Source organism: Kogia breviceps, chromosome 5, assembly GCF_026419965.1.
Source record: "Kogia breviceps isolate mKogBre1 chromosome 5, mKogBre1 haplotype 1, whole genome shotgun sequence".
In the NCBI taxonomy this organism is placed as follows: domain Eukaryota; kingdom Metazoa; phylum Chordata; class Mammalia; order Artiodactyla; family Physeteridae; genus Kogia; species Kogia breviceps.
In genome coordinates, this window is record NC_081314.1 from 568,405 (window position 1) to 593,956 (window position 25,552).

The following is a 25,552-nucleotide window of genomic DNA, read 5'->3' on the forward strand; positions in this document are numbered from 1 at the left end:
TCATTTCATCAGAATGGGAGCTGGATGTTTTATAGAGCTGGCAGAGGGGAATCTAGTGCCTTTTTATAATCTGTACTAGTCACTCTTCAGTTCTGGTTCTTCAGCTGCTCTGACAGGATGGAAATTAAATAATTCAGAGATAGCTTTTCTCTTCAGCACTGGATGCTCCAACCATTCATACTACTTAGGAATGTCTTCGGTTTACTTTAAGGAAATATACACATAAGTATACTTTGAATTATCCACAATAAAGGTGGTAGTGATAAAGGGGAAAAAGATAAAGTTTTATCCATGAATAGCTTGCAACTGTATTTTCAATATTTATAATAATTTTAGGAAGGATTTGTGGAAATTAGTCCATTAAAATCTCAAGTACATAAAGATGATAATACACAAGGATGTTCATAATTGCACTATTTGTAACTGCCCCAAACTGGAAACGTCTCAAGTGGATCAACAATGGAATGGATGAATTGTAGTATAGTCACACAACAGAATATTGTTCAGCAATGAGAACAAAGAGTCCACAACCATGTGCAACAATACAGATGAATCTCACAAACGGAAAGCGGAGTGAAAGAAGTCAGACACAAAAGAATACATGCTGAATGAATCTATTTACATAAAAGACAAAAACAGGCAAAACTACTGGATGATATTAGAAGTCAGGACAGTAGTTGTCCTTGGAAGAGAGAAGAGATAGTTGGGGGAAGGGGATTCTATGGCACTAGTAATGTTCTGTTTCTCAGAAGTCCTGGCTACAGGGACATGTTCAGTGGGAGAAAGTTCACTGAGCTGTACACTTATGCTTTTAAATTTTGGCATATATGTTACATTTTAATAGCATTTTTAAAAAACATGTAAATGGACATTTTTCAAGAGGCAGGAAAACCAACACTCATATTTTGGATGTTCCTTCATTTTCATGTTTTGTTAGGAAAAATAAGGATTTTGGACTTCTTTTGTAAAATATTAATCAAATAATGAAATGAACTAAATTTGCAAACAGGACAGGAAAAGAGAACATAAAAGCCTCAAGAGCTGAGTTGCTATCAGGGACTAGACCTCCCCCTCCCAGAATTCTGGGTGAGTTAGAATTTTAGAAGCAAGTCCATTGGATGTGTAGAAGCCTCTCATTTCTATTCAGAAGTGCGCTTTCCAAAGCTAGATGGCCCGCACAATAAGCTTAGTGAGTAATGGGTTCACAATTTCAATTTATTATCAAAATATTTCCATCAGATGACAAACCTGAAAAGTTAAGGAGATGCAGAGCTACATAGATGCAGTTTTGCCCACTTATCATGGCCACCTTCAGCGACAGATTTAATTTTGAAAATCCTGCTTGTAAACCACAACTCTTATGTATCTTTAGACCACTGTCCAATGGCAATTTTTAACCCAGAGTTTGTGCTTAAAGCTTCTCATCAATATGATTTATAAGTTTAAAAAGTCTCTAATCTTCATCTGTACATCACTTTACAGATCTTGGTTCATCACTATTTATCTTGGTCTGAAGCTTCAATATTAAATGATTACCTATAATAACAATTACTTAGTCATAAGTGTAGTTAGTAATTAAATATAAAAATTATTTACACATTACTACAAATCTCTTAAAAAGACCAAGTTTTGAGAGAGAGAGAACAAGAAATTGCTTAGAAAACTGCAGGGAGCCTCAAGAATCTCGTCATCAGTCAAAGCAGGTACAACAAAAAACAGTTTTAGACACTCATTTTTGCCCTAAGAGTGCTTAAAATACAATGCTTTCAGAATGAATAACTGATGATTGGCAAAATTAGATTAAAACGACGTTAAGTCCCAAGGCCCCAATATATATGAGAATTCTTTGGAAGAGTTTTGAAGGAGCATACATTTTGCAAATAAAAGTCAAAATAAGTACATCGGAAACATGTTTTTAACTCTCACATCACTCCTGTGCTTTTGGTGCCAACTGAGTTCTTCCACCTCTTCTTTCTCCCTTTGATTAGAAATGCCGGTCTACATCAAGAGAAAACATCAAACTGGCAGATCATGTGAGAAACAGAAATGAATGGCAACATTCTCTTTAGAGATTAAGCATTATTTACGCAGTGAGAAGTGATTGATTTGATAGACATTAGACCTCTCCTCCCTCCGCATTTTTCCAGAGTAACCTAGCTTCATTTTTATGGCTCCCATCCCCATGAACTACCTCCACATAATCAGTGACCTCTCTGGCCCTTTTTCTCTCAGATAGAGTTTCCCGTTTCTGTGATGTGGGCAAGTCTAGCCAAGGACTGCACCGCTTCTTCTGAAGATTACCAAACCCGGCATTTCTTTTCTGGATTCATGTATGAGTTCTTGCGGCAATAAAAGGCTTCCGAAAACTCAGGCGAGTTCTGCAAAGTCCCAATAATCCTGTGAAACAAACAAACAAAAGTCACCGTCAGCATGTGATACCCATGTCCACACCATGCAGGAGCTCTACAGAATTTTTTTATGTAGCCCAGCTGTGTGGGTTTGGAACTTTCAGTTTAAAAGGAAATTTAAAAAAACAAACAAAAAAACGACTGGTAGAATGAGCCCATTCCTTTTCATTAACAGAATGTTTAAGTGGAGAGTTAGCAAACTACAGGAGTTAAAAGCAGATTTTAAAGACAGATTGCATGGTTTGAATCCTGGTTACGAGTTGTATTTATTTAGTTTCTCTGTGCCTCAGTTTCCTTTTCGGTAAAATGCATATAATAATATTACCTGCATCTTAGGCTTGGTATGGGGGAGTTAACTTATAAACACTCTATATGTGTTTCTAAGGTAAGTGAATAATCCATATTTGGAATTGCAGTTATTTTAAGAAGAATTTGGTTAAAGAATAAAATTATGATTTCTTACTGTATCTTGAAAGGCCTCGCACAATGACTTTCAATATAATAGACTTTAAATAGATATTTGATTTAATAGGGAAGATAACAATTATTTTCTTTTTTCCCAAAAGAACCCCATAGATATCAGAAACTGGATTCAGCCTGAGAGGTTGGCAAAATGTCAATCTCCTCTTTTTTTTTTTTTTTTTGCACAGGCTCCGGACGCGCAGGCTCAGCCGCCACGGCTCACGGGCCCAGCCGCTCTGCCGCATGTGGGATCTTCCCGGACCGGGGCACGAACCTGCGTCCCCTGCATCGGCAGGCGGACCCCCAACCACTGCGCCACCAGGGAAGCCCTCAATCTCCTCTTAACTCTAACCCCAACAGGCAAAAACAACACTGTCCAGCCCATTACTGGCACCATCTGAGGGACGGAGAGGTCCGTACAGTGATGCAGAGGTGATGTTTTGCCATCAACCCTGAGCCAGCTCCTTCCCTTCTCTTGCCACTGGGAGCATCCCACCTCAGCCACCTTGTGTTGGGGACAGGGGGCTGGGAGGCAAGTGGACTGGAGTGACGGGAGGACATGGGGTGCGTTCTAACGTACTGAGATCTCCCTACGTGGCAGATGTGTGGACATGTATACGTCCCGGCGTTTCTCGCCCCTCTGACCCCCTCTCCATACAGCAGTCAGAGTGAGCTTTAAAATTTAAATCAAGCTCAGTCATTCTCTTGCTTAAAACCCTCCAGGGGCTTGAGGGATATGCAAACTCCTCTCCACGGTCTCCAACGTCCTTAGGGCTCCAGCCTACCTTCCAGGCCTCCTCATGGTCTGTTTCTCCTCCTGTTCCTCATTAAGCTCCAACTACACAGATTCACTTTCCATTATGCAAACTCGCCAAGCTCGTGCCCTCTTCTGGACCCGCTGTTCCTGCCAACCACACTCCCTGCAAAGTTACTCCCTAGCGCCGACACGGCTAACTCCTTCTCAGCGTTCATGCCCCTGCTTCAACACACCTCCTCAGAGGTCTGCTTGGAATACAGCCCACGTGAGTCTCTCCCACCTGTGCTAGCCTGTCACAGCACTTCTCACGATGTGCAATGATTTTTCTCTCCTTTACTTCCTGACATACTCTCTACACTATAATCTCTACGAGGACAAAATACTGTGTATACCTTGTTCCCGGCTGCACCACCAAAGCCCAGCACAGTGCTTTGCTTATTGCAGGACTCCGGAAATAATGAAGGAGCCCGTCACCTGGCCATGGTGATTATATGCAGAGAGTAACAGGGCATTACGAAGAAAGACACTGCTGAGTGTTTTTGGTTTATTTGCTACCGTGGACCAACCAGAGAGGAAGAGAGCGTTTCCTTTCCCTATCTCCATTCCACGTCGAATTTCTAAAAGTTCTCCTTCCTGCTGCGTCACCCATCACCACATCAGCTGTTTCTCAAACTCTCCTATCCTTCGGGGAGGAGAACTTTTTTGGTTGTATGTTTTTGAGGACTCCTAGAGGAGTCTTAAAGATTGAAAGCAATCTCTCTGGTATGAAGGGCTGGGGGTTGAGGTTGGGGAGGGTAGAGCAGAGGAATTTACATCTATTCGTCCACTGGCTGGAGAGGGAGAAGACTGGCCTCCCCAGGACTGAAGAGGGGCCCAGTAAAGGCAGGTTATATGAATGACGAGGACGTGCCTGTCACTCTGAGCAGGGCCCTGAGAGGACTTCTGATAGGATGGCACGTGGCTGTCGAGGAGGCTGAACGTCCAGAGTGGCGGTTCTTGCCTCCCTTGACCATGACCAATGGAAGGAAATGGAGCCACCCAACTTCAGATAGGGCGATGAGACTGCAAGGATGTCAGCACCCATAGCAGGCTGGGAAAGGAGGTTATTCCCTAATTTCTAGGCTCATGAGATGCCTCTGGATTCCAGTATAACCCTAGAAAGGAGTACACTGAAAATGACTGAAATTAAATTTCTCACCTCTTGGCTTAGGGTGGGAGCCTAGAGTTTGAATTAATTTGATTAATAATAACAATAATAATAACGTGTCATTTCTTACACCTGCAAGTTCGAACAAGTTCACTTGATACATGGTCAAAGTGATCATGTATGTAAGGATATAAAGATTTTAGACATCGGGGATTTATATTAGTACCTAGTCTTTAAGGTTCTAGGCTCACAGACTCTGAGTTAGAGAGGTGCTTTGATTCATTTAATCTGATCCTCTTCCTGCATTAGGAAGCCCTATACACTGGCTGAGGGACAGTATTCTGGTGGTCTGACTGTTCCTCTAGCTGGGGAGCAAGCTCCCTGATGGACAGGGTAAGCATCTGAGGGTCACTGGCTGCAAGAGCTGCTCTTTTTTGTTTTTACTTTATTAACATGTTTTCAAGGGATTGTTGTCTTAGATACCACCATATGGAGATAAGTACTTCAGTAAAAATTCCAAACCCAAGACTTGATTCTACGTTTCTCTTAAAAATATTAAATAAATTTTTAAAAAAAACAAAAAACCTTAAAACAAGAAAGTCTTCACAAGACACCACTGGGATTTGGCCATGCAGCAACACCCAAACCAATGCACACTCGGCCCTCTGTCTCCATTCCAGCTGCTCTCTTTACATCCAAAAACTTCCATTTAGATAATATGATTCTGAATAATTAGGTCAACAATGTACCAGGGCTTCACTTATTTTCCTAGGACTCTAATTAGTGTTTAGTTGTTCATAACATCAAATCTTTGGATGGATGACATACTCTATTTCAAAATGTGTATACGTTATTAAAGTGAATCCCTTCACTAAGAGTGGGATCATATTTCATTAACATTTTTACACGAATTTCATGCTATATGAAGACTATGTAGTTTTTGTGTTGTGTTTATAATAACAGAAGATAATAAAGGTTTTTATTGATTATTTCCTAAAGTAAGTTACTTGAAATTTTTGCTTTAATATATAAAATATATACTGCTTCTGTTTTATCATACTACTGCTATTTATTCCCATGGCAAATAATCACTTGCATTGAAAACACCTAAGATATGTGGAGTTGAACATCATGTAACCAACAAAGAACTTTATATCTGACTACTCCTGCTTGAATTTAACTGTTTTTTTTCTTTTTCATTACCGAATGAGCTTTTTACAATTAATGAGTTCTCTGACAATCTTTTGCTACATCTCTTAAATAAACAACTGGGCTACAAGGTTAACCAGCTTCATTCATGAGTAAACTGTCCAATTTTTATCATTAACTGATGTTCAGGATTCTTTTAAAGTAAGGTCACATTGGTCTACACATGTTCCTCTATAAATTCGTGAAGAAATAAATGCCTGAATAGATTCCCAGGTATGGGCTAAAGATTAATAAGTGCTAATAGAAATTCTGCAAGGCCCACCAAAATCCACACCATTTATAAAATATCAGAAACCAATGCTAATATTTAAGGTAAATGGAGGAAACATCAGTATTTCAAAGAGGGTTTAGCTTAGGCATGCTAAATCATAGAATAATAAGGAACAAAATAGCCATATTACTTAAAAATGTCTAAATAAAACAGTAGAAAGAATATTTTTTTAAAGTATTAGATATTAAGCTGTGGAAAACATTTCTAGCATTATTAGTGGTGTAGGTTCTATAAAGTGGCCTTTATTCTGACTGGAAGATGATCTCAAGCAATATAGGTATCTAAATTAGCACCATTACTATTTAGGTAGCAGACATTGATATCATTTTGTCTATTTGGACTTACTTTAAAAAATTATCAGGGACTTCCCTGGTGGCACAGTGGGTAAGAATCTGCCTGCCAATGCAGGAGACATGGGTTCAAACCCTAGTCCGGGAAGATCCCACAAGCCGCAGAGCAACTAAGCCTGTGCGCCACAACTACTGAGCCTGCGCTCTAGAGTCCATGAGCCACAGCTACTGAGCCCTCGTGCCACAACTAGGGAAGACCACGTGCGTAGAGCTCGTGCTCCGCAACAAGAGAAGCCAGCATGATGAGAAGCCTGCACACTGCAATGAAGAGCAGCCCACGCACTGCAACGAATAGCAGCCCCCACTCGCCGCAACTAGAGAAAAGCTGCACACAGCAACAAAGACCCAAAGCAGACAAAAATTAAAAATAAAAATAATTAAATAAATAAATTTATTTATTTTAAAAAATGATCAGACCCTTATGTCTTATACAGAAATATTATATCTATACACCATGATCAAGTGGGGTTTATCCCAGGAATGCAAGGATTCTTCAATATGAGCAAATCAATCAATGTGATACACCATATTAACAAACTGAAGGAGAAAAACCATGTGATCATCTTAATAGATGCAGAAAAATCTTTTGACAAAATTCAACACCCATTTATGATAAGAACCCTCCAGAAAGTAGGCATAGAGGGAACTTACCTCAACATAATAAAGGCCGTATATGACAAACCCACAGCCAACATCATTCTCAATGGTGCAAAGCTGAAACCATTTCCTCTAAGATCAGGAACAAGACAAGGTTGTCCACTCTCACCACTATTATTCAACATACTTTTGGAAGTTTTAGCCACAGCAATCAGAGAAGAAAAGAAATAAAAGGAATCCAAATTGGTAAAGAAGAAGTTAAGCTGTCACTGCTTGCAGATGACATGATACTAAACATAGAGAATCCTAAAGATGCTACCAGAAAACTAGAAGTAATCAATGAATTTGGTAAAGTAGCAGGATACAAAATTAAGGCACAGAAATCTCTTGCATTCCTATACACTAATGATGAAAAATGTGAAAGAGAAGTTAAGGAAACACTCCCATTTACCATTGCAACAAAAAGAATAAAATACCTAGGAATAAGCATACCTAAGGAGACAAAAGACCTGTATGCAGAAAATTATAAGACCCTGATGAAGGAAACTAAAGATGAAACAAACAGATGGAGAGATGTACCATGTTCTTGGATGGGAAGAATCAACATTGTGAAAATGACTATACAATCCAAAGCAATCTACAGATTCAATGCAATCCCTATCAAACTACCAATGGCATTTTTCACAGAACTAGAACAAAAAATTTCACAATTTGTATGGAAACACAAAGGACCCCAAATAGCCAAAGCAATCTTGAGGAAGAAAAACGGAGCTGGAGGAATCAGGCTCCCCGACTTCAGACTATACTACAAAGCTACAGGAGTCAAGACAGTAAGGTACTGGCACAAAACCAGAAATATAGACGAAGGGAACAGGATAGAAAGCCCAGAGATAAACTCACACACTTATGGTCACCTTATTTTTGATAAAAGAGGCAAGAATATACAATGGAGAAAAGACAGTCTCTTCAATAAGTGGTGCTGGGAAAACTGGACAGCTACATGTAAAAGAATGAAATTAGAACACTCCCTAACACCATACACAAAAATAAACTCAAAATGGATTAAAGACCTAAATGTAAGACCAGACACTATAAAACTCTTAGAGGAAAACATAGGTAGAACACTCTATGACATAAATCACAGCAAGATCCTTTTTGACCCACCTCCTAGATAAACGGAAATAAAAACAAAAATAAACAAACGGGACCTAATGAAACTTAAAAGCTTTTGCACAGCAAAGGACACCATAAACAAAATGAAAAGACAACCTACAGAATGGGAGAAAATATTTGCAGATGAAGCAACTGACGGGATTAATCTCCAAAATTTACAAGCAGCTCATGCAGCTCAATATCAAAAAAACAAACAACCCAATCCAAAAATGGGCAGAAGACCTAAACAGACATTTTTTCAAAGAAGGTATACAGATTGCCAACAAACCCATGAAAGAATGCTCAACATCACTAATCATTAGAGAAATGCAAATCAAAACTACAATGAGGTATCTCCTCACACCAGTCAGAATGGCCATCATCAAAAAATCTACAAACAGGGCTTCCCTGGTGGCGCAGTGGTTGAGAATCCGCCTGCCGATGCAGGAGACACGGGTTCGTGCCCTGGTCCGGGAAGATCCCACATGCTGCGGAGCAACTAAGCCCGTGAGCCATGGCCGCTAGGCCTGCGCGTCCGGAGCCTGTGCTCCGCAACGGGAGAGGCCACAACAGTGAGAGGCCCGCATACCGCAAAAAAAAAAAAAAAAAAAAAAAAAAAAATCTACAAACAATAAATGCTGGAGAGGGTGTGGAGAAAAGGAAACACTCTTGCAGTGTTTGTGGGAATGTAAATTGATACAGCCACTATGGAGAACAGTACGGAGGTTCCTTTAAAAGCTAAAAATAGAAGACCCAGCAATCCAATTACTGGGCATTTACCCTGAGAAACTCTTAATTCAAAAAGAGTCATGTACTACAATATTCATTGCAGCTCTATTTACAATAGCCAGGACATGGAAGCAACCTAAGTGTCCATCGACAGATGAATGGATAAGGAAGATGTGGCACATATATACAATGGAATATTACTCAGCCATAAAAAGAAATGAAATTGAGTTATTTGTAGTGAGGCGGATGGACCTAGAGTCTGTCATACAGAGTGAAGTAAGACAGAAGGAGAAAAACAAATACCGTATGCTAACACATATATATGGAATTTAAAAAATGGTTATGAGGAACCTGGGGCCGTAAAGGAATAAAGATGCAGATGTAGAGAATGGACTTGAGGACATGGGGAGGGGGAAGGGTAAATTGGGATGAAGTGAGAGCGTGGCATGGACATATATACACTACCAAATGTAGAATAGATAGCTAGTGGGAAGCAGCCACATAGCACAGGGAGATCAGCTCGGTGCTTTGTGACCACCTAGAGGGGTGGGATAGGGACGGTGGGAGGGAGACACAAGAGGGAAGAGGTATGGGAACATATGTATAACTGATTCACTTTGTTATAAAGCAGAAACTAACACACCATTGTAGAGCAATTATACTCCAACAAAGATGTTAAAAAAAGAAATATTATATCTGAATAACTTTAGAAACACATTTATAGATCATATAGTAAATATTATCATAACAACCATTCTCTGAAGTGACTGTAGACAGCTAACAGAAGCTGGATTTCCAAAATGAAGTCATTTAAATTTCTAGAATATCAGAGGGAAATGGTTTTGCTTTAAATACTAAAGTTTTAGAAGTTTATTTCAAAGTAGATAAAACTTTAGTTAGGAAGAATAAAATAATTATAGCTTAGACCTAACATGGTTTTATAGATTCAGCTTTATATGGTTTTATAGATTCTTTATAGTTATACTTTTTCCTTTTGCTTTTGATACTGTGGTTATTTAAGCATAATGTTACAAAATCGCCCTTTGTTTCAGAAATGTTTCTACAGAAACCACCATGCACAATTTTTCAATAGCAACTCAATGTCTTTTAATTTTTAAGGTTCTTTAAAAAAATGTGTTGTACTTTGTACAGCCAGGAAGCAGCCTGTTTCCAAAACTAAATGTGACCTCAACCTTTTGCCAAGGAAATCCCTTTACATCCAGAGAAAATAATAATTTCCTTGACAAAAGGCTGGCATTCCATTTACCCTTTAAAAAAAATCAACACATACTTCTCTTATTATGAATGAAAAATAGTCAAAGAGGCATCTTTTGGACCAGAACAAAGAAAATAAAAGTTACAAATAATTCTACATATTTCTAATAAAATAGTTTTTTCAATTTAAAATTGGGGGTAGAAGACAATTACATATTTACCTACATGATCACTTAACCAGTGATCAGTTACTGACATTTTGAGCTAAGGAGACATAAGAAATGAAGAAAAAAAAAAAAAGCCCTTAACTGTCAGCTAATATGGAATGTTGCAAAATCCATATACTTTATTCATAGGAACGCTTATTCTGTTCGTATCTCTCTCATGTAAAAGTAATTCAAGTATTAATTTTCAAACACATATATGTGATAGGCACTTCATATACATTAACATTAATCCTCTTAGCAGCTCTCATGATAATTTAATCCTCACTTTATATATCAAGAAATTGAGACCCAGAGGTTAAGGAATAGCTCATAAACGGCAGAGCCATTGATGGAGCTCAAAGGTTTCTTACTTCAAAGCTTGCATTCATTTTTTACCATAAAGTATAATGATATTTTTTCTGAGCTAATTGGAATGGAGGAATGGCACAGCTGAATGCAGGCAATACCTTAACAAGAAAGAGAACTAGGGAAGAGACAAACAAATAGAAAAACTCTAATAAAACGAAACTGAAAAGTCAAGAAAATCAGCATTAATGGCTCTGTAGTGCAGGAATAAATAACTCCACATGTTATAGCTTCTGAGGCTTTCACTAACCTAATAAACAGTGAAACCATAAGTAATAGTCATAACAGAAGTCTGTGTCATCCAAAAAAGAAAACTTAGCTTTTCGTCAGGATACTGTGTTAATAAGGCAGGAAGTTAGAAAAGTTATTTTAAACAGAGAAATTTTAATCCACGGGTTAAGATAAAAATGTTAATACTCAAGAGACAAACGTTAGCTGTCAAAAATTAATGTGCCACCTCTTGTTCTCTGAGGATGCCAGATGTAGAAGGTACTATATTAATATTACTTAAATTCACCTAGGCTTTTTATGGATATATGCTTTGGTTCATGAGGATATGTAGGGCAGAGCTTTGACAAATTAGATTGTTATGGTCATTTGTGTGAGCTTATAAATACTCTGTTATCCTCAGATTGTTAGATCTTAACCTCTGAAACTTTAGTAAGGAAAAAGACAACTTTAAAAAATTAAAGCTATTGAATCACTGTTGTACACCAGGAATTAACATGGTGGTGTAAGTCAGTTATACTCAAAAACAAACAAACAAACAGATACACTCAGAGAGAACGCTATCAGATTTGTGGCTACCAGAGATGGGAGGTGGGGAGGAGGGGAATTGGATAAAGGTAGTCAAAAGGTACAAACTTAAGGTACAAACTTCCAGTTATAAGATAAATAAGTACCAGGGATGTAATGTACGACATGACACATATAACTAACACTGCTGTATGTTATATATGACAGTTAAAAGAGTAAAACCTATGAGTTCTCATTACAAAGAAAAAATGTTTTTTTCGCCTAATTTTGTATCTATATGAGATGATGGATGCTCAATAAAGTTATGGTAATCACTTCATGATGTATACAAGTCAAACCCTTATGCTGTACCTCTTAAACTTATACAGTGCTGTATGTTAATTATCTCAATAAAACTGGAAGAAAAAGTTTAAAAAGAAAAAGAAAAGAAAAATTAAAACTGAAAGTTACAAAACCATAATGACAATTGATCCAGGGACTTCCGTTGCTCATTACTGAAAAAGAAGCTAATTTGTATATCCTAGCAAGACTAAATTTAGCTTGCACTATACATATAATAGGTGTACAATAATCAATTGTTGAGTGAATGAATTTTGAAAAAGCTGTTAAGGCAAACACCAAATGATGATGATGATGATACTAGAACAAGCTGAGTAAATTCTTTAATTTTAAATGTGCTATTTTATTGTTTCACAATTGCATGAGTTTTTTCCCCAGGAGTGAATGATCTGGGCAGTATGTTCATATTTATTTTAGGAAGATCTTTTAAAACTGGCCCATTAGTTTTCTTTTGTTCTCAAACTCTGTTTTCCAACAAACCTACAAAATTTTTAATTTGTTTTTCATACACTCATGCCTGAGAGGTGCTGCTGTTGATCAGTGAATCGCTGATGAAGATTTTAGTGCCTGCAGGAGAGGTAGGAATTAGGAATTCAGTCCTAAAATAGATACATGGGGGTCTAGAATTTGACATTCCAGTGCTGGTTGGTTGATTCTCTTTCAATCCAGTGTTCTCTTAGGTTTTCTGACTTGGGATGGATTTTAGATATCTTATAACTCAACTTTCCACTCTGCACAGAATTTTTCTCCAGCATCCCTAGCAGGTTGTTCTCTGACCTCTTCTTCATGGCACTCTCTCCTGGAGCTTTGGGGGTAACTTTGCTCCAAAGTTATTAGAGGTTGGGACCTCTAATTACAGGAAAGTTTCCCTCTGTGTTGAATGGAAATCTTTCTTTGGAACAGCTACTCATTGGTTCTAGGCCTAAGCCTTTTGCAACCTCTTAGAAATGTCTCTCTAGCTTTAAATAGAGCCACTCTTCTGAGGTGACATCTTTGTTGGAATTCATCAAGCACCGGGCCTAGGTCACATACATTCTGAGGATAACAGCAGTCACGGTTATGCTTGTGTAAACATGACATTTATCCTGAAGTGTTCTGTTACTCCTTTCTGAGACCCTCAAAAAGAAAAAAGAAAAAAGAAAAAGAAGGAAAAAGAAAAGTACGGGATTTCCAAATTTGACAGAATCAGAGTTAGAAAAAACCCTCCAAATTTGAAATAATGGAGCCAATATTGGAGCACCTCAACAGATATTCATAACCACGCACCTAAAATTGCCTGGACTGTGCACATCTGTTTTAATGGAGTTGACTGCATACTCTGGCCTATAGGTCCCACACCACACCTAGGGACAGAAATAGAAAAAAGAAAGCAGCATACTTAGGTTCCATCAAGGATTATTTGTTTGGACAATCCGGAGGGAAAGCAAACTTCCTATTGTGAAAATTAAATTGGAATTCTGCATTCCCCAACCAATTACTCTTCAAATAATGTTCAATAATAGGCAGCCAGGAACATAATTATCATTAATACGGCCTGACAGTCTGTTACACACAATGAAAGTTAGTCAATCAAATGCTCTGCCACAATTGATTAAAACAAGAAAACTCAGCATCTAATATCTAACTTACTATGAAATTATAACTCAAGATGATTTTCATATCTATCAATCAAGAAAGATACAATACCTGGGCAAAATTCAAGAAGAACAGTTGTTTGTGATTTAGGTCAAGTCCAGGAAGTAATTTTTCTTCACCATGCTTTTTAACATAATTTTGATAGGCCTAGGCAGTTAATGAAAGAGAAACATGATGTTTATAATTTCCAAATTTATATATAAATCTATGCAAAGATCATGTAACCAAGTAATTAACTTTTTATATCAGAATCACCATAATAATATATTTAGTTATGGCAACCTACAAGTATTTAATGGATTAGAAAGAAAACTAGAATTTACTTACAAATGCTCTGAAAAGAACAAGATTAATGATTAACAGATGATAAAAGCCTAGCATATGTCAGATGATCAGCAAATGTTAGCTGAATGAATGGATGACTTAAATAGTGATGAAAAACTTATCTAAATGTTGTTATATAGATGGGTGAGTCTAGCCAGTTGGAAGAAAAGATTACCAAGGGAGTCTGTAATTGCTGTACTTGGCTTGGTTACTACTTTCAGCAAAAGAGACTCACACCGGACTTCATATGAGTGATTCCTGACAAAAGTCAAGGGAGTCTTTTAAGAGCCCTTAAAGGCCTAGCACCCTATGATTCTAAGAATAAGGATGTGCAATTATCATGACCCCCTGAAGACAGAGCAAAACAGATTGAACCTCAGTCACATTAAGAAGAAGGAATTTAGATTACTTGAACATCAGGAAATTTTCTTAATTCTTAAGGATCTATAGATACTGTTGAAAAAATGTAGTTTTCCTCTACTAAATACACTTAAGAAAGGGATTGACAACAAACTTTCTGAGATGTGTTAGTTTCAGTTTGATACAAAGAAAGGTGATATTAGATACACAGAAGATATACTTCTTTTCTTCTTACTTGCCATCAACATAGATTTATCTGTAATGTGCAAAGATGCTGGGGATATGGGAAAGACTTGAGCCTACTCCTCTTAGCGAGCTCATAATCTAGCAGGGAGCAATACAAGTCAAGATTTCATGTATAATAACATATTTACACACTTGTAATTTGCTTCATTATTATAAATCTGTACTCGTTCTACATGAGGATCTCCACGCAAGTACCCTTAACCCAGACTTTGTCCGATTTTTTACAGTGATTTTTACAGCAGTGATTCTCAATCTGGTTGCGTATTAGAATCACCATGGAGCTTAAAAGGCCCAATGCCTTCCACTTCCAGGCAAGATGGAGTGACAGGGACTGAATTTACCCTTCCAGTGAAACGACCAAATGATAGACAAAATATATTAAACAATGGTTTGCATGACACTAGACATCAGGCAAAAAGGAAAGTCATCTCTGGGAGATGGTAACAAATAGGAGGACCCTTACGACTGCCCCAGCTTTTTGACTTGAGCGTTTCCAGGCCACAAAATAGAGCAGGAAACCCCAGTGGGAGCCTGGCGGACTCCTTGAGAGGGTGAGGAGAAGGTGCTGAGAATTCAGGGACACCAAGGAAAGGGTAATGAAGAGGAGAAAGCTGCAGAGAAAGAGACTCTCAGAGATCAATGGCCCTTCAGGTATTCAGCTGAGTACCTGAGTATTCATGTGAGCACACTACCCAAGGCTAGGGAAGGAACCACAGAAAAGGATTAGAGATAAAAATGTCTGGTATCACACAAGACAAGAACGAAAGACCTCAAGATTCACACTGTAGGTTCTTGCCTCAGCAGTGAAGGATAATTATCCTTAGACTAAGCACTACCCCAGACATGCCTAAGAAATTGTAAAAGCAAGATCTAAAAGGACCAAGCCATTTCTGAGGAATTTAATGGCATCTTAGAATAAAGCTCAAGAATATTTAGAGGAAAACAAAAATGTCCACCACCCCAAAAGGTAAAATGCACAATGTCTGGCATCCAGTAAAAAAATTTCCAAGTATTCAAAGAAGCAGCAATCTACCATCTCCCAGGGCTTGGCTGGAACTCATTCTTTTGGAAACTTTGCAGCCAGATTAATCCCCCAAGCCTCACACTTTGATCATCCAGGGTCACTGCCAAGTCACAGGCCCCATCAGTCAACTCTCCCGCATTGCTCTGATAAAAACCCTCCTCCCCTCCAACCCAAACATCTCGATGGAGAACAAATAACCCTATATCCTCCCCCACTCCAATGAATATTCCATCCATCTTTATGTCAGTAGCCTGATTCTATCCTGTGGACACCTGGTCCCCTGTACCCTCTCAAGTAGACTCTGTTTTTTCTCCCACATGTGGGCTACCTCAGCGTTGGGAAGACAACTCAAAATCACGCTCACTCCTTGCTGCTTCCAAGACCATTACTCCTCCACTGTTTTGTGAAAACCCCTACTTTTCCTTGTGCACATAGTGTCCACTAGACCATCTTTAATCCTTGTTCAAATCATCAAATAATGGCATATTTTATGGAGGGTGCAAAGCTGGATCTCCGGTACCAAGTGCCAAACACATAGTAAAGCCCTCAGAAAGTATCGTCGAATGTTAAGAATGAATGGAAGTCCAGATGAGATTCTAAGGGACGCTCCAACAATACACTCCTCTGAGTCTAATGGTTTGGACCGTTACAAGGCCACAGGCTGGGACCATATCACTTCAGTCCCTCACTGTCCTTGTAAAGTTCTGTAGTTTAATATTATGCCTGTGGTTTATGTTGATTATTGTTCCCCAACACTGCTTCATCTGCCGTGAAACTGAGGGTCATGCTCAGTACATCAATCAATGACTCCGAACTAAACCTTTCTATAGACTGTCTTTTCTAGAAAAACGATTTCAGAGGTTATTTCTTAGAAAAATATCGCCTCCTCCGTGGAACTTGCTTATCTCAATTCTATCATGAAAATATTCTAGAAGTGTTTCCTTTTCTCCTTGGCGTCTTCAAAGCTCAGCGGCTGGAATTCAGCTCAATCGTATCAGCTGTGTTGCCCCTTCTGGCTAGCGTGTTTACAGTCCTCTCTCTCCTTGGGACTTGTCCATTTTCTAGTCATCCATTTATTGCTTACACTATATGTCTTTGGCAAAAGGCTTTAAATGAGTGATTAAATATGATCGATATACACTCTAATCACTAAAAGGGGAAGAAAATATTATTACTCACTCTGTATGCTTGGCCAATACCACCATTATCAGCAATGTTTTCTCCTAGTGTGTTAATTCCATTGAGCTGTTTAAAAAAAAAAAAGACACTTAACGACCCTTCACTATGTTTGGATTGTCAAGAAAGCATCAATAATTCACTTAAGATTGAATATAACTTTTCAAGAGAATGCTGATGACATACATGCTGTCCACCTGCTAGGTCCCAGGAGAAGTTTCCATACTGGTACACCATGCACTGGGATTGGTCTTTAAAATTATTTGCAGACTGTTGAGTCCACCAGTCAACGAGGTCTCCATCCTTGTTAAAATTTCTGCCTGGAATATATATTTATTTAACTAAAATGGGAACTTATTACAATTGCAATAAGATATCTTTAATTCAAAGTGCAAGGGCTGAAATACCAGTATGCGAGAGAACATTAAACTGGACAGATGATGAGATAAACTGTTCTGCTTTCTCATCCAGAATTGATGAAACCCAGGCTGCTGGGACTCTCTTTGCTGATACGCCTTAGTATTAATCCAGCTATTTCAACCACTTGGCCGTTGATGTCTCAGCCGAGGCCACCAGACAAACACTCCTGAAATCATGACTTGCTTCTGTTGGATGGTTTTCACCTGAACCAAATCTGTTTAATTTGATGTTTTGAGATTGTAAAGATGTCACTATTTCACTCTGGCATTCATTTCATATCTCAAACCCTTCATTAGACATTGCAGACTCATAATTTTGCTATACTTCAAGTACAAAGAAAAAGTCACCTTTTCTCCTGGAGCTTTCTTGCTAATTTTTTTTTTTTTTACTTTTTTATCTTATATTGGAGTATAGTTGATTAACAATGTTGTGATAGTTTCAGGTGTACAGCAAAGTGATCCAGTTATACATGTATCTAATCTTTTTCAAATTCTTTTCCTATTTAGGTTGTTACATAATATTGAGCAGAGTTCCCCGTGCTCTACAGTAGGTCCTTGTTGGTTATCCATTTAAAATTTAGCCGGGTGTACATGTCAATCCCAAACTCCCTAACTATCCCTTCCACCCATCCCTTCCCCGTTGCTAATCTTAACTACATTGATCTTTCCCCTTTTGAGCTTTAGCAGCATTTATATATGTCGTATGTTTGATACTTGATTTTATCATCTTTTAAACAGTTATCTATGATGTAGTGAATAAGAGAAGGGCTATAAAGACAAGCTACCTGAACCCACATCCTGGTTCCAATTCCCAGTTTTGTAATTTTGATCAAGTCATGTGCATCTATATTTTTCTGTTTGAAAAATGGAAATAGTATTAATACCTACCTGTGAAGTTTGTTGTATAGTTAGAGTTAACAGAAGCTTAGTTAAGTCCTTCCTGTCTCCTTTTCTTCCTCTGGCTCTCTAAAGTTGGATTAAGGCTTCATTATTTTCCCCTCTACTGTTCTCTTGTTATTTTCTTTCCACTTGTGAATCGATCTTTGTTATAACTTCAACTATTACCTCTTTACATATTTCACATCCTTACTTCTATTCCTCTCAAATTTCATTTCTAAAACTATTTTGCATTTTGAGCAGCATGTAAATATTTAATTTCCTACTGTTTTCAAGGCCCTGAACTAGGTAGTAGGTGTAAGATGCAGCAAAAAAAAAATGTCTCTGACCACAAGCAGTTAAAAGTCCTGTGGGCACCTTACTTTCTGAGTTTACATCTGATTTTTAAAACATGGACTCTGCCCTCTAAAAGTCTAGAGAGATAAGATATAAACAATCATGAAATAAGACCAAACATTATCATTGGTGTTGACAAATATCACAATGTTTTCTCAATGTGAATATCTGTTTTATTCTGTCAGAGTAAAAAGCACACATTGCTAACTTCACTATTAGAAAATTCTGATCTTCTTAAGCAACAATTTAAAAGGAACACGAAAAGTGTGGTGAATATTAGACCAATGATATGCTGATGAATAAATGTGTTTTTGTATTGATAAATTATAATAACTCTTAATGAGGTTTACTAGGGTATATCTCAGCCAAAGAAAAGCATCAATTGCACTTTACCATTGTCATCGAAGCCATGGGTGATTTCGTGTCCTATGACCATGCCGATGCCCCCATAGTTCAATGAGTTAGACTGCTGGGCACTGAAGAACGGGGGCTGCAGAATGCCAGCTGGGAAGACTATGAGGAAAGAAGACAGTTAAGACTACTTGTGGTTTTCTTCTGTGACGGACAGGCCTGGGGTTGGCTTCTTGCCTGCTAAGCTGTTTTCCAGTATGTCCGTTTCACTTAATTGTGTACAAAAATCTTCTGTGATAGAAACAAATGCAGGTCTTTTATTGCTGATGACAGTAAAGAATTCATCCCAGAGTGGCACCACATCTGTGATTTATAATCATAATTGACTTTGTAACATCTATTAAGATTCTTTTCCCACTGTAAGGAGTTTAGAGCAAAGGAAAATTATCATCTTCATTCAGAAGGTCTTTTCCCCACTGCAAATATTTGGGAGAAATAGTTACTTAATAATGGAAGTTTTACTTTTAATGTGTCTAACGTTTTATCCATCTACAATAGCTTAGTAAATAAACAGAGCCACTCAATCGAAAGTATCCCACAACTACACCACCCTTATTTATTTTCATCAAGGCATGTATGACTGTTTATTTATTTATGGTTGTTTGGTCCTTCTTTTTCTTGTCTGTCCCCACAGCACCTCAAATATTAGCTCTTTTGAGATCAGAGATTTGTTTGTACATACATGTGTTTGTTTGTTTTTGAGTACATTTGAATTCTCAGTTCATTATCTCCAGCACCTAAAACTGGATGGTGCCTGGAACATAACAGGTGCTCAGGAAATGTGTTGAATAAATGAATAATCAATGATGATGAATGAATGAATGAATGAATGAATGAGGGAATGTCCTACGATGTCCTAAAGACTTAGCAAATAAATAAACTGTAATTTTTATGTCTACCCTGACATCTGTCTTAACTTGCTAACTTTCTACACTTAGGTGTCTCACACTATTTAAATTTCATGTGTCAAACATCAAACTCATCATTCTCCCTTCGAAGCCATCACTCTGACTTTATTATTTCTGCTAATAGCGTGTGAAGGGTCTCAGTCACTCAAACTGAACAGTTTTCTATCTTCAATGTCTCCTTTCCTTTACAAAGTCTCATATGATCTATTTAGGAAAAGATCAGGTCATGTACCTTCTTTCCAGTAGCATCTCTTCTGTTTATCTCCTCCTATCCGTCCTACTGCCACCTTCCTAGTTCACACTCTCATTCCTTGCCTCAAGAACTTAATTTCCTAATCGGTCTTCTTACTTCCAGTCTCACCCTACAAAAATCTATCCTTAATCCAACCTATCTTGTCCGCCAATTAAAGTGCCACTGTAGTCATTATCTCTCCTCTGCTAAAACACCTTTGATGGCTTATCATTGCTCCCGAACTAGATACAGCCTCTTCTTCCTGGCCTTTGTCTCTATGGTCTTCTATTTCTCCGCCTCCCCCATACTCTCCCCTTCCCTCATAACGTCCATGGTTTTGTAATTTTATCTTTCATGTTCTACAATTCTAGTATCCACTGAAGCATGATGTTCTGTAATCGAAAAAAAAAATCAGTTTCAACATCTACTATGCATGCAAAGCCCCGGGCCATTGCTACATGGGATATCAAGAATACAAGGGAAAGGCCCTGACCTTAAGAAATTTAAGACCTAGTTAATACAGAGTAGCAAATGTTGTTTCTTTGTCATTCACGTGGGGTGAGTATGACATAACCTTGCAAGGGTTTCAGGGATAAATATTAGATATTTACAGAGGAGACTTAAAAATACACTGGGCAATTTAAGTGCTCTCCAGACCGTTAAAAAAATCTGGAAAGTTGCCGTAACATTCAAAATGACAAAAAAAAAAAATACTTTTGTCCTTGGAGAATTTTGATGAACGTTATACCTCACATGTAGCTGCCTGAGCTATCAACAGTGCCAAGAAATTATTTTTAGCTTGAAGTATAAAAATTATGTGCAGTACTTTATTAACTTAAAGTGAACACTATCTCCCACACTATGTACTTTGATTAAAATCCATCCATTATATAAAATGCTCTTATGAAATGTGCTATCAAGACTAAACATTAACTGTAAAGATCCTGCTGCTTTAATTATCCCCTGATATGCCATTCTTCAGGCAAGTGATAAGATTTTTATGGCTCATATTAAATACTAGTCTTCAAGTTCAACTTTGCAAATTATGATTTCTCCCTTTACTCTATCAGCTAAATGTCTCGGATGAGGATTTTCCCCACTAGCCTCATCTCTGTTACTAGTAGACATCACAACTCTTGACAATAACCAACTGCTTAGCTGTGCATTTTTTATGTTCATGATTGTCAACAAGTTAGTTAATTAAATAAGTCATTGGTCCATGAAACAAAAGGCTGTTTCTCCCCACCCCCAGCCCCTCACCGCCCTGGTTTATTTTTTTAAGGCTGCAAGCAATTCGACTTTAGAATCTTTGCTATAAAGCTCAAGAGTGCATTCAGATAAACTGAATTTTGGTGGAAAAAATTAAACATTGTTTTTTATATTAAATGAAATAGCAATATGTTCAGAAACAATTACTCTTAATTCTCAAGTATGAAAATAAGACTCCTAAGAATGACTAAGACAATTTTAGAAAATTTAATTATGTCAAGGTCGTCATAGATCACCCAAACTGAATACACTAAATAATCCATAAATTTCCTAAAATTGAAAACAATTTTCTTGTTAATGAAAAAGGAGAATGCAGCAGTAGTAAGACTTCCCGAATGACTTGATCATTTCCTTGGAAACGACTTGAAAGTTTAATAGGATGATTGAGTGGTGTCTGAAACTTACAGAGAAACATTTGACAAAACTTTCAAGCGCAGCTTTCCTAACGGCATGAAAGATTCCTGAAGCTCCATGGAGTAACTATGCAAGGAATAGGAACCAGTGAATTTAACACTTTCAGTATGCCTTCAGTATGTTCTGGAGGTTGGCTTTTTTTATTTATGTGAAGTGGTGAGGGTGCATAAAAATTGGAATGTAGCCTACATGTGTGAGTTATGACAAACGTGGTGGGAATTGAATTAAACAGTAGAAAATACTAATATGAATGACTCCCTATACAATAATAGAACAAGTTATTTTTCACCGTAACATAAAAAGACCAATCCCATTAGAAATTGTATGTGATCTAGCTTAGGGTACTTGTGTGACGGTGGGAGGAACATTTATGAGACATGTTATTCTATACCAGTTCTAATTCTGTAATGCACATCATATCAAGTTCATTAAGATAGTGCTGCAAAAGTTATATCTCTAGGTATGGATGGACACACAAATACACTTTTATCAAGAAGAGAGGTACAGATCTGGGTCGTCAATTGCTCTTAGTTAAGACAATCCCCACTCTGGAGATTTAAATGAATTGTTAAGGAGAAAACGTACACATGTCAAATAGTTCTCCTCTTGCATGACACTTTCCCTTTCTCTGAACTGCTTTTATTAGCAGATAAGCATATGAAAAGCATATGAAAAGAGGTTAGCAATTTTTCGGATTTCTTATTTCCATCATATGAATTTATCTTGAGTATCTTTAAAAGGTCTTTCTTATATATTAAGAATGCTTATCACAGCCAAGTCTTGACTATTCAGAGGATATTTGTCTACTTTGTGAAATGTTAGCACACTTTTACCTTCTTTTTCCTTTTGCTGTACGCTTGTTTGGTTTGAGGGTATTAAATTCAAAATGAGAACATTCCCAGGTCTTCTCAGATCAGGGAATCTCTCAGGCGGACCAATTTTGAGCCAGCCTCAGGGATATGGGGTAATTCAAAGCCAAACTAGGCCCGTCTTGACCTAAACCAGTTGGACACGCTCTAGAGAAGAAATGAAAGGATGAACATGCCAGAATGGTCCCACAGAAGGTCTGTATGGCTCTTCTTATGGGGATGAATCAGTGTCAGGTCTGATAGGATCCTGAGCTGGATTAAAATAAAGCAATATCCCTTAGTCTGCCCTAATGCAGAATTCAAGTCAAGGCCACCTCAATCTGCCCTGGGGTTCCATTAAAAGTCAATTATCCTGTTCTGTCCAAGTCTACAATGAACTAGATCTTACACTGACAGACCTCAAGAGGTCTTCAAAGTGAAGACTCTCCCGAGATAATGGCGCTTCTAAGAAAAGGTCTGAATGGTGTCTAGGAATACATGACAAAGGATAGACTGCATGGGTTCTGAGTTGATCATTAAACAGGCTCTGATCTAGGTTTAGGTAATCATTTCACTAGCTGGGAGATGTACTACCCTAGACTTCGAACTAACTGACTTTAACCTTACTTATAACCTATTTGTTATATAAAGACAAACTTTTCTGATCATAATTCATTTTCATCTCATGTACCAAAATAAATTCCAGATAGACTAAAGATTTGCTCCAAAAATAAAAATCTATAAAAATACTAGAAGAAAATGTGGATGATTTCTTAATTTAACACTTCCTAGGTTTAAAAGCAATGCAGGTGGGAGGGGAAATTCCCTGGTGGTCCAGTGGTCACTGCCAAGGGCCCGGATTCAATCCCTTGTCGGGGAACTTAGATTCCACAAGCTGCATGGCATGGCCAAATAAATAAATAAATAAAATAAAAATAAAATAAAAGCAATGGGGAAAAGTGTCATCAAATTTTATTTTCCCTCTTGATCCTTGACTACACTTAGAAATGAAGGGCTGGACTGAGTACACCTGGAGAAGCTGGCTGTACTGTTTGTTTGGGAGTCTGAAGTACTGAATCAATTGGTTGCCTTTCTACATACTAAAAACCCTTGGGAAAAAAATGGGTCTATCTGTGAGATACTTGAGAGAGATTCAAGATGTCGCAGTATTCCCAGGAAGAGAAAAAAATATATCTTTGTTATATTAAGCCATTTCATTATTCATTATATTATTCACTCATGTATTAATTTCTATGCATATTTCTGTGATACTACTACTAGGGAACATATAAAATTTTTTTGATCAAAAGTGGTTAATAAATAAAATTTCATATGGTTCAATCTAGTATAATTGACTTTTCAACTTTCTGAGACTCTTGGAATCTTCTAGAAAAAAAGATGATACAGAACAGGACCATCTCTACCAGTGCCAGCATACAAAATTGACAGAAAAATTGGATTTCTGAAAATTTGGTTCTTGGAATTTTAAATCACCTAAGATGCTGACGCTTAGAAAGTCCTAAAGTTAATATAACTTTGTGGCGATATAAGGGACTTTTAAAAAGTATTTAAAAATAAAATAAAAGTAGTTAGAAATAAGATAAACCATTCAACTATAAATGAGAATATTGTAAAAGAAACAAAACTACTTAATGTGATTTATACTGATTTAAATTTTGCTATTATAGTGAAAAGAGGTACACGGATGCACTTACTTTCAAGGAGGATATTCAATAAATCCGTAACTCAGCCTCGCTGTGCTTTTATGGGGAGTATAATAAATTGGTCACGCAAAGCACTACCGCTTGGGAACAACAGAAAAACATTAAATAATTATTTAGGAGTAGACCTTACCTATCTGATTTCTGCCTGAAGAATAAAACGCATTGACTACAGCTGCTCCGCTTATCCACCTACAGAAAACATAAGAACTTGTTACAAACGATACAGCGTTATCTGATTTAATCTGTTCACCACGATAAAAGCATTATCACTGTTCCTAGATGCATCTTAACTTTCTGTCTGAAATATGATCAACAAATTAAAATTAGCTCACTAGGTGAGGTAATTCATTGAAAGTATTTCCACTTCTTGAAATACAGGAATATATCCAGGTCTGCAATCTGTTTTCTAATTTGCATAAATTTTTAATGGAGGCAATTGACAGTACAAAACCCATTCTAATGTATCTCTTGGGAAACTGCAATGGATTAAAATTATATTGAAATGTGTTTAGCTCTGTGTTCCTGATACTAGGTAAACTATGCCAACAATTCTGGAGCAGCTGACAGAATATTGAAATACAGGTTGCTAAAATTTCAGACTCTTTGTAAACTATGAATTAAATTTTTTTAAATTCATAGTTTACAAGGAGCCTTTTTGGGGACTAAGAGATCCCCTCGGCAGGTATTTAGTTTTGGGTAATGTGCCTCCTCTGATTATTGCCATTTAAAATTATTTCTTTAAAATATGGCATACCAGCTACGAGAGCAGAGGTATATTTTTTTTTTTTTTTTTTTTTTTTTTTTTTTTTTATTTTTTTTCGGTATGCGGGCCTCTCACTGTTGTGGCCTCTCCCGTTGCGGAGCACAGGCTCCGGACGCACAGGCCTGGCAGCCATGGCTCACGGGGCCAGCTGCTCCGCGGCATGTGGGATCTTCCCGGACCGGGGCACGAACCCGTGTCTCCTGCATCAGCAGGCGGATTCTCAACCACTGCGCCACCAGGGAAGCCCAGAGAGCAGAGGTATATTTTTGTATAATGACTGTACAATAAAATCCAGGTGGTTCTTAAGTAGATTTGTCTGTGTATGCCATGAATTAGGCTCTATATTGAATCTAAAGATTTTATAAAATACAATTCCTGACTTTAGAAAAGTCTAGTTGAGGAGATGATAAAGAGGCATAAATAACTATAATACAAGACAGAATGAGAAAAATAACAACAACCCAGGCAGCCTTAAGCTAAAGGATGGCGCCAGTGTTCCCACGTCTTTCTGCTCAGATGTTATGAAGACCGCACATCAATAATCACTGTTAAACACTTTTGTGCAACAGGAGTAATATTACCATCTTAATAGACTATTACAC

General features: G+C 37.6%; 1 protein-coding gene across 3 annotated transcripts in view; it reads right to left on the bottom strand.

The window, feature by feature from the left end:
- Window positions 1-1,197: 1,197 nt before the first annotated feature.
- The window catches only part of MME (membrane metalloendopeptidase), a 102,212-nt gene continuing 77,857 nt past the window's right edge, over window positions 1,198-25,552 (bottom strand). For all 3 annotated transcript variants that reach the window (XM_067033527.1, XM_059063636.2, XM_059063638.2), the window contains exons 17-23: window positions 24,318-24,376; window positions 18,775-18,894; window positions 16,916-17,049; window positions 16,733-16,798; window positions 13,651-13,746; window positions 13,231-13,307; window positions 1,198-2,397 (exon numbers count right to left, since the gene is read on the bottom strand). In XM_067033527.1, the coding sequence (XP_066889628.1) occupies window positions 2,298-2,397; window positions 13,231-13,307; window positions 13,651-13,746; window positions 16,733-16,798; window positions 16,916-17,049; window positions 18,775-18,894; window positions 24,318-24,376 (652 nt within the window). In that variant the 3' untranslated portion in view covers window positions 1,198-2,297. The remainder of the gene's footprint in view (window positions 2,398-13,230; window positions 13,308-13,650; window positions 13,747-16,732; window positions 16,799-16,915; window positions 17,050-18,774; window positions 18,895-24,317; window positions 24,377-25,552) is intronic.